Source organism: Phasianus colchicus, chromosome 8 (assembly GCF_987193195.1).
Source record: "Phasianus colchicus chromosome 8, bPhaCol1.hap1.1, whole genome shotgun sequence".
NCBI lineage: Eukaryota > Metazoa > Chordata > Aves > Galliformes > Phasianidae > Phasianus > Phasianus colchicus.
The window spans coordinates 19,837,420-19,853,731 of record NC_143443.1 but is presented as its reverse complement, the minus strand read 5'-3'; the positions used below and the strand labels follow the sequence as shown (position 1 = coordinate 19,853,731).

Here is a 16,312-nt window from a genome sequence, read left to right as displayed (position 1 = left end):
CTCCTGTCCTGATGCCGGGCACCACTGACAAGAGCTTTGCTCAGTCGTCTTTGCAACCTCCAGTATTCATCTTTATAAACTTATTGCCCTGTTTTGTAGGATGTGTGAGCTGTGTAACTCTAGGTTTGCGTAAGACTAGTAAGAATCATGCTCACTTGTTTGAGGAGGTTGGAAACCTGCTGTGGGTTATAGGTGCTGGGCTGGAGTTAAGAGTAATCCAGAGAGCAGGTGAAGTAGCCACGATACCTTCCATTACTGCCACTGCAGGAATTTAGGAAACTTCAGAGGGCAGTGGGGAGTGACAGCATGTATCTTCTCTCTGGCAAGAGAGGGAATGCATCTTTTCAGCCACCTGGACAAGGATTCTGCTGTAGAGCATGCCAAGCTGGTGCTTTACTGCCCAAAGCTAATGCGGTGTCCTGCATTCTCTTCTGCTTCAGTGGATGTTACGCTGACCTTTTAGTTGCATTAGTCTTTGTCTTTTTTGATTCTGAGTGGATGTTTTCCAGCCTCAGGGTGTGGAAGGAGCTGCATTAGAGCTCAAAATGGAGCAGGTTTGGGGGCAGGGGTTTTGTTTGAGGTCAGAGCAATCAAAGCATAAAGCAAAGTACATATCTATCAAGTGGAGAAGCGGTAATGGGAGGGAAACGAAAAGCAAAGATATACTGAACTATTATATATAATTAAAAAAAAAAAAATGGGAGCAAAGCCTGGAAGGAATATAAAAGCCAAGGTGATGCAGTGAACAAGGCTGTTGTAGCTGATAATTAAAACCTTGCAAGTTCTTGCAGTTCTAACAGTTTCTTTTAGAAGTATTTTCCTATTTCTCATTGGAAGTCCTAGACCAGATGAACTCAAAACTGCATCTAATTTTTGAAGTTCCAGAGCTCAGAGTTTGAATTTTCAACGAGATGAAGCTTTTCACAAGCTGAGGGGATGTATGCATACTGATTACGCATACCGATGTTGATCTATGAAGCTTTTTCCATCTGCATGTAGGTCATGGCTGCCCTCAGCTCATCTGAAGATGAGCTGGGATGTTTGGTGTTCTCCTTGCCTGAGGTGGAAATATTTACATGCTCATGAAAACAAACAGACATGACCCAAGTCTTTCACTCCTGTGATTCCACACTTGAAAGGAGCAGCAAGTTGACACTGATGGTCTTTTCCTGTCAGGAAGGCTTTGTCAGCTGTCTTCCTGTGATCACCATGGTGTTGATCTTAATAGGTTTGAGTTGCTATCATACTGTCTGATATGTGAATACAGCTAAAGCTGTCTTGATCCTGAGCATATTATAAAAAAGCCTTGAGCAGACAGTATTGCTTTCCAGTGCTCCTCAGGTGTTTAAAACTAGAGGTGGACTTTTCCTTAGGATCAATCTGTGTATGGTAACAAGGAACCTTTTGCACATCCTTGAAATAAGCTCTGTTTCAGGAGTTTGTTGCTGAGGCTCAAACTATCAGTTGGAAGCAATCACCACTCCCTTACTGTGTTGCATCCAGATCTTGAAATAGTTGAATTCCTGAGTTTCCTGCTTTTGGAGGTCCTGAGGAATTCTTTGAGGTCCACTGTGTTCTGTTCCCTTCTTTCCCCCAATATTTAAAAACAGTCTGAAAGAGGAATTTCTATGGTCTAGCCATAAGGCAGAAAAATAGTTCAGTTATAAAATGTACACATGGTTTTCCTGTAACTATATTAAGTTTTCCCTTCAGGACCCAGCACACTGCTCTGTTTTGCTGGTTTTCCTCTCACAGCACTTTGACATAAAACTCTTCTAGAGGAGATGAATGCTGAATACAATTGCAGGAGTGCTGAGCAGGTTAAGTAGAACAGTATGCTGTCTGCCTTCATACCAACGGATGTAAAGGACTGGAAGACATCTACAAATACCTACAAATGCGTTTTTGTAAAAAGTTGTAGGAAAAATATCCCATTAAAATTGGCTTACTCACAGAGCTTCTACTTTTCTTCTGCATTTCTGCACATAAACTTCAGCTCCCACGAGGGAAGCAGTTTGTATAGCTGAAAGATATGGATGAAGAGAATGGGGTGAGGTCAGGTGATGGCAGCAGGAAAAAAAAAAAAACAAGACTGCTCATCCATTAGTTATGATGTTTACAGGCACATCTGTTTTGTGATGCAGTTGAGTCGCTTTGGTCATTGTGAGCAAAGAATGAATGGAGAAAAAGCAGTTTTATACACAGTGAAAGGGACTGGGAAGGGATTGTGGCCCTGGCTCCAGCAAGGCTCCTTGTATGAGGTTGGGTTACTGTGTTTCTTGCAACTGTGTCCTGATTAGTGCTGAGGGAGGAAAAAAACTGGTGGTTTGTTGTTCTGCCCAGAGACTCTGAGATGGGATGGGTGAAGGGCTCATGGGTCTCTGGGGCAGGCATACGTGTGGAATGCTGATGCCAGGCTCCAGCCTTCCAGAAATGAGAAACAGATTGCTGTAACTGTGCAGGAAAAGTGGTTTGTTTTCTAGCAAATTATACATAAAAGAAAGCAGCATATGGCTTTTCTCCTTACAGTATATCAGCTATTATATATAGCACAGAACCATGAAAAGCAGAGTAAATTTTAATGTCTTTTGTACATGGAAGGTTGGACCTAATAAAACTTATGCTTGAAAGAAACTTCTGATTAGCTTCTATTGCTCTGTTGTGGGCTCAGCAGAGAGTTGATAGAAACAAGCATTTTGTCTGTTTCTGCTCTGATGCCAGAAATGTTTTTCTTTTAGGTTTGTATTGCTTGCTGGTATTGTGCAAGCACTCATGCTTACCTAGTTGTGAAAGTGTAACACTTTTGGCTGTGGTTGCATGGCCTACAGGCAGAAAGGACCATAAATCTGCTAATGACTCCTCGTGTTGTGGGCTTCTGTTTCACAGCATCTTTGTGTGTAATGCATCTCTGTTAGATCACGTTTTGTCATGCTGCATCTAGTTCATACATTTAATAGAGTAAATGAGGGAAGTGGGGCTTTTGAAGCACTTTAACCAGAGAGCTACCATGGCCAGTGTAGCTGTTGGGAACAAGATTCTGTGTGCAATGCTTGTGGGTTTTAATAAAACAAATAGAGCCTCTAACTAGTCATGACTTCATGGACTGTATATAACATTGTGGAAGAAGTGTGTGAATCATTTACTGTGTTAATCCCTTTCACTGCAGGTCTCTTGGAGGTTTTTCCTTTAATTGCAAGAATTAGCTGAAATCCAAGATGTTTGCAAAAATAGCCCTAAGATTTTTGTAATGTTCCCTTAATTTCCACTCCTCAATTTGTGCTTATTCCTTTCATTTGCCTGGTAAATGGTTCAAGTCTTTTATACTGCACTTCTGCAATTGAAATTTGTGTAGCCCATGGTAACAAAGAAAACTAGAGAGAGAGATTTCAAATGTAGCAGAGGAAATGCTGATGCACAAGGAATGACCCCCACCTGTGTCTGTTGTCCTATGAATAACTGCATTTACACTGAAGTCTTTTAATCTGCTTGGTTTCTTTTTGCTAGTTTTTGTCTTGTATTATTTCTCTTCTATGGTTTTGAGTACTGGCACACACAAAAAGAGGACAGACCTCAACAGTAGAATAGCTTTCAGTCCAGACAAGTTAGAGCTGTGCGTGAGTGAGAAAACTTATGGGGGGTGATTTTAAATAGCTCAAAAGAATGTAACCTATTGGCTGTGCCTGTTCCACAGAAATAACTTCTCTTTATAGTGACTTAATACGGCTTCCAGAATTAGAAATAGGAGGGAAGTAATCTCATAAAACATTAGCTGTTAAAAAACAAAATATCTTGTAATATGCAAATATTTGAGAAGCAGCTCCAACCTGTACAGCTCCTCCTTGCTGCCAGTGCCCTGTTGCTTTTTCTGGTAGAAGTGGAGCAGATGAAATGCGTTGTGCAGATGTGAAGATGCAAATGACCACAGGATTTGGATGAGCAATTTTTCTATTCTGAACTCAGTGTCATCTAGAAAGGAAACTTCCTACAGATTGTCACCATATCCTATTTCTAGAAATGAGTCTAATTTCTAATTCTGGTAAACAGAGTGCTGTGAGACGTAGGACTGTCCGCTGAAGCACAGTCCTGGGTGACCTGTGGGATCTGAAAGAATCTCTGTTCTAAGGTCTTAGAATTTTTTTCTGCCGTCTGGTAGCGTTAAATTTTTATGAACGTTATACTGGGGGCGTGTGCTTGAGGTTATGTTTGTTTGCTTTTTGGATAGCATTCCCAACATTTGGTAAGAAACTATATTTTTTCATGAGGTGTTTTAAAATACTGATTGAAATTTTAAAGAAACAGCTTTCATAGCACTGGTGAAATGCTTTAAAATAACATTTTATGTGCATAATCCACTGCATACCTAATTCATATTATTATAAAAATGTGTACTTTATAAATTTTGAATTATCTTCTTGTCTAACTGCAATTTCCTGACCTCACTCCTTCTATCAAACACTGTATTAAATTGCTGGGAAAATGTAGTTGGATGATGAGTTAAAGCACTCTGCATCCTGAGGATTGCGTTTTTGCCCACCAGCGTCAGATGCTGTCCTGAAGCTTGATGTCCTGAGGGCATCTCTCTTGGGATGGGGATAAAGGGGGAGATGTTTACTACCATAGACAGTAAATGAAAGAGAAATATTTCCTGGACTGCTTGCAGAGCATGGAATACTTTGAAAGTAAAGGAACTGAAGGGCAGTGCTGCATAGCACGTTGTTTTGAGAGGAACCTGTCATCAGGCTGATACCATTTCCTTTTGATTTCATGCTTAGACCTTTGCACTGCTTAAATAGCATAATGCTTTTTATTAAAGTGATCAAAATGCTTCATCAGAGCTTTCTCTCCTCAGTGTAGAATTATACTAAGAAATGTTTATTAATTTCTTGTTCCGTTCCAGATTGCTGATCTGCAACTCCACAAACTGGATGAATTGGACTGTTTGATCCAGGGCCTACTTTATGTTGATTCTGTTGGTTTCAATGGCCAACCAGAGTGCTATTATTTTGAAAATCCTACAGATCCTGAACAGTGCCAGAAGAAGCCTTACTGCCTTGATAATCCGTATCCTATGCTGCTGGTTAACATGGGCTCGGGGGTCAGCATCCTAGCTGTATATTCTAAGGACAATTATAAGAGAGTCACAGGATCCAGGTAAATATTTATTTATTTGCTCAGTAATTCAACAGATAGAAGCAGACAGTGGCTGTAGATGCAGCTCCAAGTCGTGTTCATCTTCCCATGCCTTTTAAATCTCAGTAGTAGTAAGACTGGAAATAGCCCAGGTTTTTGTCAGAGCAGGGTTTGGATCAGTGAAATCGTTTATCCCCTCAGCTTCAGAGCTGCCTTAATCTCTTCTTGGTGTTCTTCTCTACTTCCTTTCTCTTGCTGTGAGTTACTGAAGTAGATCGGTCCTGGTAAATGAATGTTCTCCCTGCGCTTTGATCCTCCATAATAGCCACAGTGCTGAAGTAAAAAACATTTGGTCTGAGCAAAAACCTCTTGCTTAATAGTTAGAACGTGTATCCAGAGTACAGGAAAACTTTATAGAATTGCCTCCTATCACTTTTGGCGGAGGGATCTTATTGGATCTTGCTTCCTTAATGATTGCAGTAGACTCTGGATGATGCTGGTAAGTTAACGAATGGCAGTGTATAAAGCCTAGAACTTGATTATCTGTGTTCTTGAGCATCGGTATGATTTCTGCAGGTGTCAGCTAGTGCTCTCTGGAATCATTTGTGAGATGCAACTGAGTTGAAATGGCCTCTGGCCTGTATTCAGTAGAAGATTAAGATGTGGTCTCTCTGTTTAAGAGCTCAGGAGTTCAGTGGCGTAGGTGCAGAATTTTGCTCTTGATGTCACAAAACAGCTTGAGACATGATTAAGTTGACTCACGGATGTGATCACAGTAAATGCTTAGATGTAGGAATTATTTTAGTCTGGATGTGCATGTTTTCAACTAGTATTAAAAGCACACGTGGATCCATGCACTTTTTCCCTCGTTGGTATGCTTCATATTAGTAATATGAGGGCTTTAAACAAAAAAAAGTCCACTTCAAAAGCAACAACCAGAGAAGCTCTGGATTTGTTATAGTCCCTTCCAAAGCTGCATTCTGTTCTTCAGGGCATGGTTCTTATTAATTAAGTTTTTCATATGCGTATGCACTGCAAATGACTGTACATGTGACTTCTGTTGCATTATCTAGAATATCTTTACCATAAATGTAGACGTGAGCTGTTTTCTGTATAATACAAAATAACACAAACTTAAGAGGCTTTGATTTTCTTGCATTTCTGGTTGTTTTTCAAGCACCGCCCTTTCAGTGTGAGTGGATAAACTTCTAGTCCTTTCCATTACAAAAGGGAAAACATGACTGCAGTGGGTTGTTGACTTGTTACAGATGGTGAAATCAATACCGTCTCATGGCTGATGTCAGCTTCCCACTGTTCAGATATTGAATGTATTAGAGCACTACTGGCTGTGTTCTGAAAGACTTTCCTAATAATCTAACAGCACTGACTGAACAGTGTTCCTGTCTAACCTTCTGTGATTTTTGGGAAGTGCAAATGTGTCTCACTGGTCCTCTTGTTTACACTGGCTCCAGTCAGCATGACTGTGATCTGTGCCAATAAGTAAACTTTATCAAAGGTTATGAAAGAGTAAGAAGTATGTAGAGGTTAGTAAGTTGAAGTTCATGTCTGTAAAGACTACAGGGTCCACAGTAGGATTTTAATAATGAGTTAATAATCTGTTAGACATAGTTGAATACTCCCTGCTAAAGTCTGTAAGTATTGCACTTCATCCTGTGCAAGCTTTTCAAATGATATGATTCTCCTTATTCTGAGTTCTATGGAGGCCAAGGCAGACATTCTGGGCTGATGCTTTGCTTTGAACAGGATCCAACTAGACAAGATCCATCTTAGCTACTTATTTCAGCAGAGATGCTTAGCTTTGTTTGCCATTTATTCTCTTATCTTTGACTCAGGTGATCTGCTGGTTGCTAATTCTTATCCAAAGAAAACTTGCTAGAGTGCCACCAATAGCAGACAAATATCTGCAGAGTTGGATTGAGCCATATTGTCAACTAAGCATTTATTTGGCATGATTTCTCCTATTTAGATATTAGGAAGAGTGGTTCAGTTAGAACTACGAACGTCTGTTAAGCAGGAGCTCAGTAAGGGGTTCTTTCTTCATTTCTTCAAGAGCTGCAATATTACCATTGGTAGCTGTGTAGAGCATTTTGAAACCAAGAATCTGAAGAACTGTGGTGACAGCTAGTTCAAGCTGCTGATCTGAAAGAAATGTGCTTTTCTAGCCTGGGAGGAGGAACATTCCTGGGCCTCTGCTGCTTGCTGACTGGCTGTGAGACGTTTGAAGAAGCACTAGAAATGGCTGCGAAAGGAGACAGCACCAATGTGGATAAACTGGTGAAGGATATTTACGGAGGAGATTATGAGCGGTTTGGCCTTCAAGGGTCTGCTGTAGCCTCAAGGTACGCTTTAAATAAGCTGTTTTCAAGGAGTTCATAGGAAACTTACTGTGTATGCTGAACTGAGTGCATAGTCCCTGAACTATGCACTGTGTCCATGTGGAACTGTCACTCTGAATGTATCATGTAGTTTGTCCTTGGATCTCTCACCTACTTCTTACCCTTTTTTTTTTTTTAAGCAGATACAAGCAATACTCTATGCAGTTTGCTTTCTCTGAATTAGTTACTTAATGAAGAGGAATCTTATTTCTTTGTATTTTCAGTATGATCACTTTTCATGTTTCATTATGTCTAAGGATAACAGATATCAAATCCAAGTGAAACGTATTAAATAATGAATATGTTTCTAAGGGCTTTTAGTGCTCCTAAATATCTCATGTTAAAGGGAATGATTTTCTTCCCACAGCTTTGGCCATATGATGAGTAAAGAAAAGAGAGATTCCATCAGTAAAGAGGACTTGGCCAGAGCTACTTTGGTTACTATCACCAACAACATTGGTTCTATTGCTCGCATGTGTGCATTGAATGAGGTAAGATGGCATATTTACTATGAGCTTAAGCTATTTAGCAACAACACAGTAATGTTATCAGAATACAAAAATTCAAATTGCTGTATGGTAGATATGTAGCTGGCCTTGGTAAATAGGTATCTATTTAATGCTCTGCCCTAGCTCTTTGGATGTGTCACGTATGCTTTGGTGCAGAACATAAGGTACTTTGATTTTCAGAAGTAGAGAAGAGGGCAGAAAAGTTGGCTTTAAAGCTCTGCTTGATCCATTAATGCTTGGAGCTGCCCAATTGTTCTCAAACTGTAATAAAACATGAATACCTTTCTAATCTAAATTAATGCCTTTATACCACCTCTTAGTTAATAACAGACCATGTTATACCACGACAGATTGTTTTACTTGGCCTATTTCCATAGTGTGATGGATTAGAATTGCATTTTGTATTAAATCTTGTCATAGATATGGTATTTACTATATTGGATCAGAGAGAAAATACAGTTTATTATTTTAACTCAAGATCCCTGTTAGTTGCTTGTTGAATTTTTTTTCTTTAGACATGGTAACTAAGGATGGGCTGTTGAGTACATCTTTCCAGCTTCTTATAAATATGTAGGGATTTCTTTTGAGCTGTAAGTTCCATCCTTCATTATTATATTGTAACTGTTCTTTTTCTGTCTGATCTCCAGAAATTTGTCTAATTTTTTTTCACACACTGTTTTTAGCTCTGCAGTGTTCTCTATTAAAAAGGTGTTTTTTTTTTATTTTTAAAAGAAGTTATCCAAAACCCCAAACAAACTCTCAAACCATCTGATAAGCCATCTGATTGCTTCATTGGGTGCTTTTTTCATTGTTGTTGCTTTAAGAAATACCAGATAATTAATAATTTCTCACTTAATCACAGTCTCTCTTGAGTGGTAGTGGCTGATCTAGAACTTGTGTCTGAGTACCAAAGTCTTTCTCCCATCTCCATCTGTCATTTCATTTCCTTAATCTCGAATTTCATCTACCATTTTTGATTCAAGCTGCTAAATCTCTTCAGCATTTCTATACCATTGACTTCTTGGTTTGATTCTGCTGATTAAATTCGTATGCCAATAAATGTTTGTTGCTAATATCCTTTTCTAGAGCCGCTTATAAAATATTTTGAACAGCAAACGTCTGTGTGTGCTCATATCAATTGTTACTGATAACCTCTTTGTTGTGAGAAGTGGCTACGTACATTTTTTGGCAGTTTTTCAGTCCTGATGATTCTCTTTCAAGTCTTCTCTTTGCTTTCAGCTTCTTTACAGTGTTGCCTTGTGGCATGGAGTTCAAGCAGCATTGTACAGGGCTATCAAAGCATGGAGAATTGCAGCAGGGAACCACATGCGATGCATTCAGTGGAGGAAATAGGCTACTAATGAAACTAATGCTTCTGAGTTATGGTGAAAAAGTTGCTAACATTTATGTTTTGTGGACAGACATATAAAAACTAGATGTGATCCATAGCATTTTACAGAGGAGAGTAACTTAATATATTAAGTATGCTTCACATCCTAGACAGCATTAAAGTAAAATTTGCCTAATGTTTGAGAAATAAATTTATTCTGTGACTTTAACAAAAGAAAACTTAATTCAGTGGCTTTGTATGTTATTTGAAAAGGCTTCAAATGTAGTATATTGTTGCAAGGCGGCTACTTTCTAGATAGTGTTACTTTTTCCTCAAAGAAACAAATACTCCAGACACCTAAATTGTTTTTGTGAGATACAGCTCTAACTTGCAACAGGTCTGGTGAATGAAATAGCCAAGAGAGTGCTTAGAAAACAGTTGAATTTTTGATATTATTTTGTGAAATGCTGTGTGTATGAGATTAGGGTAATGGTGAAGCTCACTTTGACAAAATCCATTTATGCCCTGAAGCATGGGTTTTCATAATTTTCTTCAGTGATTGCATCCTTAATGTTGTGTTGAAAATGACTTGCATGTGTGCTGGAAAAAATAAGGCTGGGGAATAAATAAAATATTCAGCCTGCAGAACTTCAAAGGAAAGTTTACTTGCACAAAGTTGGCAGGAGAGTAGAAAAATTCCATAGTCTGAAACTATTTGGCTACACATCATTTGAAACACTTTGTTCTAGGCACAACAGATCAACGTAAAGGAAACCAATCTTCTTGGTTTACACGTCTCATACTAGCAGAGCACGTAAACATCTTTCAAGCCTTCTTGCAAAAATATGTGCAGGATGGATTTTCTTATTGCATCATTCATATAAATTCCAGTGTTCAATTAAATTGACCAATATGTGTATATGTAATATGTACTTTACTCAAAGGTATACTATAGTTTTCTACTGCAGGACAGATGAATAGTTGAGCCAAAACCCCAGAGTGGAAGAGTGCGTATTTTTGCCAGGATTTTATAGTTTTATTAGCTTAAGCAAGCATTTCATCACTTTATTCAGCCTTTAAGTTTAAGGCTTCTTTCTTTCAACTTCAGATACTTCAGCTGTGAACAATAAGATGGCAAGGCTCTCTTAGAAAATGAGCTACTTTATCTCTTAAGTCCTAAAAAATGCTAAAGCTGTTTTCAATTCTAGTGTATAGGAGATTCCTTGATTTCACACAGTTAACAATTGTTAATGTTGGAAAATAGAGCTGATAGGAAATTTGCATGTTAGTATACACTGCTATTCTAGTAGACAAATATGACCATTATTTTAAGTTTTTTAATAATTCTTATACTTTGTGTTAAGTTCTTCTTGCTTGAATTTCTGATATGAACAACTTAATGTGTATATTCATAAAAAAAAAAAGATTTTGATGAGAATGAAATTGAGACATAAGTTCTAGTCAATCTGGTGGTATTGACTTACAGGAAAATAGTTATGTGTTTATCCTTTCTTTATTAGAAGTGAGTTGTAAAGCCAAAACTGACTTGTCAGAGGATGCAGAGTGTTTTTGGCCATATTTAATAGGAGCCTTGTGAAGCTTGAGAAGTTCTCAGTTTGAGCAATGTAAATCCGTAGGAAAGCATACAAATGCATGCTGATGGGACTGCAGGGTCTAAGTGGATGTATTACTATAACCCTGAGTTATGTAAATAAATGTGTCTTCATGTGTCTGATTTGAGAAGTGTAATCACAATTGTAACTCAAAGTCATTGGAGATTAAATAAATGTTTACATCTGGATATCCCTGCTCTCCAGTGTTAGGTGTTCAGGTGAAGGTGTTTGTGTAGTATGTTGCTGGACACTACAGAACTGCAGTTTGTAGTGAAATGATTGCTGCAGAGCAAAATGTACAAAGTGCTAGGCTTTATCAAATTGTATGAATATATAGCCCTTGGTAGTTCCTATCTTGGCAGGATTTTGCTGTTAGTTTTCACTAGAGGACTCTGGAGGATATATTTCTAATGCTCCCTCAATTCTCCTGTGGAAGGTTAGGTCATGGGCTTCCAAGCAAAAATTCACCATCTATTTTACCAGTCTCTCACTCTTTGGAATAAAACTTCTTTTCTTGCGACATTTATATGTAGTGGTCAATAACTAGAATTATTTTGAGACTTCTCTGTCTGGAGAACTTAAATATCTCAAAATACCCATATAGCTTCATAGTAGAGGCAGAAGTACTTGTTGAATGAGACGAATAGTGTAGCTGAATCTAATTTTTGCTGATCTGCTTTTCAATTTTACAGAACATCGACAAAGTGGTATTTGTTGGAAACTTTCTCAGAATTAATATGATTTCAATGAAGGTGCTAGCATATGCTATGGATTACTGGTCCAAGGGACAGCTGAAAGCTCTGTTTTTGGAACATGAGGTAAGGAAATATATGTTGAACTTCTGTTGGTAAGGAAAAGGCCTTGTTGTTTTTGACTTTTTGATGGAGTTGAAGTGGAGACTTTTCACGATGTTGCTTCAAAGTGAAAGTACAAGCTAAGTTCTGCGTAAATATTTCATTATGAGTTCATTGCAAAATACCTCTCATTAGCTTCCTGGGTTGACCACTAATCTTGTGGTATTAATGTTGCACTAAATGTTGCACATCTTAGTTTGCTTCCTGACCCTAGTACCAAATGTGCTCTTCTGTGTGTTGTTCCGTATAAACCTCAACTAGAATGAATTTTGGCAGATGTTTTTAAGGGGATTTTCAGATGGCTGTGCTTATAAGGGAAACTGCACTGCCTTCATAGAGCATCTTTATAGTTGTTCTGTGGTTATATTATTTATATATATATTTATCTTTAATGGTTTTAGAGAACTGTATCAGAATTTTCTTGACATAACGCTATCTTGGACTTAAAAGCATATCATGCTGTAGTTCAGGTACAGAAAATACTTGGCATATTAGGGTTCATCTTGTAAGAAAGGTCTTTTTAATTGCATTACTAAAACAGGGGGCTTTACATGTTCATGTGTATGTCTAATTTGGGAGTTTGATTAGTTTTGTTTTTCTTGTCCTGTTTAAAGGGTTATTTTGGAGCTGTTGGGGCGCTCTTGGAATTGCTTAAAATGACAGATGATCAATGATGAAGCTGTCTCAAGAGATATCTACTGCAGATGCTGCTGGATAAGAGTGAAAGCCACTACAAGGATGGAAATGAAGCCATTATGATAGTTCTAACTGCTGGATTTGTAAATAATTTAAAATCCTTTTAGCTGATCTTTAACTTCTGGGTTTTGAGCTTACACTTCGGAGTTCATACTGGGAATACTGAGATTTTTTTTCTGTACACTGTATTTTTTAGGGGGAAAATGTGCAACGTTGCCAAACATACAGAGTTTATGGAATTATTTTAAATGTATACTGTTTAATGTAGAACCTGTGATACAAGGCATCTGCTTTTCTTCTGGGGTTTACTGATTATAGTGTGATAATTTTAACTTCATTTAGTAATCACTCTAGGAGATTTTTTTCTTATTTTCATGACGTTTCATGATTTGTTCTTGGTTTCAAATGAAACTACAAAGCTGATGCATTTTACTGTGAAAACTAGTTGTTGATTTGTTGCCATTTCTCTTTATATGAGTCGCTTTTATTTAACACCTTTCCCTCATCCTGCCCCCCCCCCCCAAAAAAAAAAAAAAACCAAACAGGTTTTCTGTGACTATGTGAGTTTCTTGGCAAGAATGCAAGAAAACTAGGAGGGGAGAGTGTGTGGTGAGAGGTTAATTCTTCAGTTGTCCTGATTTTCACGATCAGGAACAGGCTGCTAACTTGACACTAAAATGAAATCCTGTTACTGTTGAAAGTGATTTGTCTGAAGAGCTCTGTAGTACGGTTGGGGTTATTTATATGGTACGTACTTGGTGATAGATGGGAACAGGAGGAGATTACTTCAATTTATTTGAAGACTTTTCTGTAGTCTGTGATTTCTAAGTTTCTGGTGATCAAAACCAAGTGTTAACTGCATTATCCAAAGCCCAGTTTCTAAAGTTAGAAAGATTATTGCTAATGCATTTTCTGTTTTTAAGCTAAGGCTTACTTTCCCTGCAGGACACCAAGGTTTAAGTGTTTGTTCCAATACGTTATTTTCTACCTTGGTTTGATTGGTGAATCTCTCTAGATGTTTGTGTGGAGGTGAGACCCTTCTGAAATCTATGTACTTAGCTGCATAGGGTGGACAAGCTTGCTTTTCCTGGGAACCTTGAAGGCTCACAAATCAGAGGCTGAAGAAGTCCATAAATTATTTTGTCTTGTAAGCTGTATGTCATGTCACATAACATAAAGGGCTCATTGGAGGGACAGTGTAAAATTCAGACACGTGTATTATCCAGTATATTTTTGGAAGGGGGTTTATTCACTTTTTTAATAATCATTAATTTCCTTATCTCACAGATGGTGAAATGAATTCATATTAACCCAATTGTTAACATGTCTGACGGAAATAAAGACCACCACTGTTTTGACGATTTTAATGCGTCTGTGGAATTCATTCCTTGGAATCAGTTACATGATGTGCATAACTGCTTTGTGATGTATGAGAAATTGTTTCCATGATAATTCTTTGGTGCTTCACTTTTTTTCATCTTCAGTTACATTTCTTTGCCTTTGAATCTTTTTTGCCTGACGTTTTGGTTTTTTTCGTAAGTTTTAAATAACAGCATCAGAATGTTAGCATTTTGCAGGTGATTTTTCATGTAATACTTAACATGAGATAGGTGGGAATAGCTTTACTCCGTGCCTCTTATTTTTCATGAACAAAATGAAACTTTTATTAAGCTTATTTACAAGTTCTACCAGCAACTTTAAATATTTATTTATTTTTAAAGAAATATTCAGAGGAAACAAATGTGTGTATACGGAGTTCAGGTGCAGGATCTTTTGAAGTATGATCTTTGATCATAGAATCTTCTTCTGACATTGATTCAGGACAAGGTAATTCCAGACATCTAACATCCAAAGAACAAAGATGGTATAGGTCACACTTTAGCTCTAAAGGAATAGTTTGTTTTGTCAGATTGGCTGTTTCTTCAAATCAGCATTTACAAAATGCATGAATACCTTTCTGGTTCAGTCTGTATTATTTATATATAAAGGAGTAAATGAACATGCATAATTTTTTGCAAATTATCTTTTCATAGCTTTGTTTAACCACTCTAAAGGAGGTGACTGCATTTCCTAAATGAAACAGTAGAGGGAAGCATAACATACATAATAGAGCTTTGACATACATAATCTTGGCTTTAAGGATGGTGCTCATGGCAGCTTGGCGGTTATGGGGTGGGACTTCTTGTGTGGTTTTTTTCTTGGTGGTTTTTTTCTACTTTAAAAAAAAAGATTTGCTCTCTTTCTCCCTCTTCTTTTTTAAGAGGATATGATTTGGAAGTATCTGTCACCTAGACATCCCTATATTCTTAGCATTTATAGTTCACTGGTGAAAGAATGAAATGTTACTTAAATATGAAGTAGCACTTCTTTTAAGATGCAAATTCTCTGATTCAGAAAAAGAAAGAACAACCCTAGCATGTCATTCAGGCCAACACACACACAGACTATGCAATAAGCACAAATTTAGGTTGTGTGATTGTAGAAGAAAAGCACGCATTAGCTGTAGATTTCCAGGGACTGTCAGGTAAGTTAATCACTGCTGTTTTAAGAGAAGCATAAAATGAAGCTAACTTCAAAATGCTGAATTGAGATTTAAAATGCATAATATGTCAGCTGTCACAGCAGGTAGACTGGAAAAATGTACAAATGGTATAAATGGGTCTATTTGGTTGGTAAAAAGAATAGCTATAATGATTAGGATGTTGGATTAAGATAAGTCACTAAGTAGGAGAAATGGGAAGAGCCTGGTGTAAGAAGAAAGCTATGCTGTGTGTTAAATTTCAACTTTCCTAAAGGAGAAGAGTTCTGCAATGCCTGCAAAGATATTTCTTTGTTGTCTTGAAATCTGAAGTCAGCATATTTTTCTTCCCCTGCAGCACTCCTGAGAATCTGCAGTCCAGTAATTTGCTTGTTTATCTTTAAGCTTTGCCTTCCTTCATGCCTCCTGTTTGGAGCAAGAGAAGCTCCATTGCACCACCACAGTAGGTCTGTATCAAGAATCTAGAAGTGCTCGGATCTTTGAATCTTTGTTTTGAGAATGGTACGGGTGAAGAAGCAGATTCCCTGGGGAAGATCAGTGAGTTTGCGGATTAAGTTTCTCCTACAAGGACAGGCTGAGAGAGCTGGGGCTGTGCAGCCTATAGAAGAGAAGGCTCTGGGGGGACTTTTGAGTATCTAAAGGGGTCTGTAATAAGGAAAAGGACAGATTCTTAGCATGCTCTGTTGTGATAGGACAAGGGAAAATGGTTTCAAACTAAAAGGGGGGGGGGGGGGGGAGAAATAGATTGGACATAAAGACGAAGTTACAATCAGGATGATGAGGCACTGGAACAGGTTACCCAGAGATGTGGATGCCCCATCCCTGGAGACATCCAAGGTCAGACTGGAAGGGACTCTGAGCAACGTGATTGAGCTGTAGGTGTCTGTTCGTTGCAGGGGAGTTGGACTGGATGGCCTTTAAATGTCCCTTCCAACTCAAATGATTCCAGGTATGTATTCAAAATACTTGTCTTGGTACAAATTGAGATCTGTTAGAAGCTAGGTTAACATGCCCTGGCTTATTTCTGATACATGTCTAGGTAATTGTTAATGTAAGTTAGAGCAGAATGAGTGGGATTTCCTGCTTTTGCTTGTGGTGGCATGTGCCACATTCCGCTGCTTTTGGACTCAAGCATTTGTTCTCTTGAAACACACGCAGCTCCCACCATTCTTTCCTGAACACCTAGAAACCCTGAATTTTAACAATTTTGACAAATTCAAACTGCATCCCACAGGAAAAGACTTA

At 38.1% G+C, this 16,312-nt stretch overlaps 1 protein-coding gene across 5 annotated transcripts in view; it reads left to right on the top strand.

The window, feature by feature from the left end:
* PANK1 (pantothenate kinase 1) overlaps positions 1–13,882 on the top strand; it is a 43,998-nt gene extending 30,116 nt beyond the window's left edge. For 4 of the 5 annotated variants that reach the window (XM_031607688.2, XM_031607689.2, XM_031607685.2 and 1 more), the window contains 5 exons: positions 4,898–5,151; positions 7,314–7,490; positions 7,894–8,017; positions 11,671–11,796; positions 12,447–13,882. In XM_031607688.2, the coding sequence (XP_031463548.1) occupies positions 4,898–5,151; positions 7,314–7,490; positions 7,894–8,017; positions 11,671–11,796; positions 12,447–12,506 (741 nt within the window). In that variant the 3' untranslated portion in view covers positions 12,507–13,882. Of the gene's footprint in view, positions 1–2,201; positions 2,262–4,897; positions 5,152–7,313; positions 7,491–7,893; positions 8,018–11,670; positions 11,797–12,446 lie in introns of those variants that run through there. The other variant, XM_031607690.2, reaches the window with a different exon arrangement.
* Positions 13,883–16,312: the final 2,430 nt, after the last annotated feature.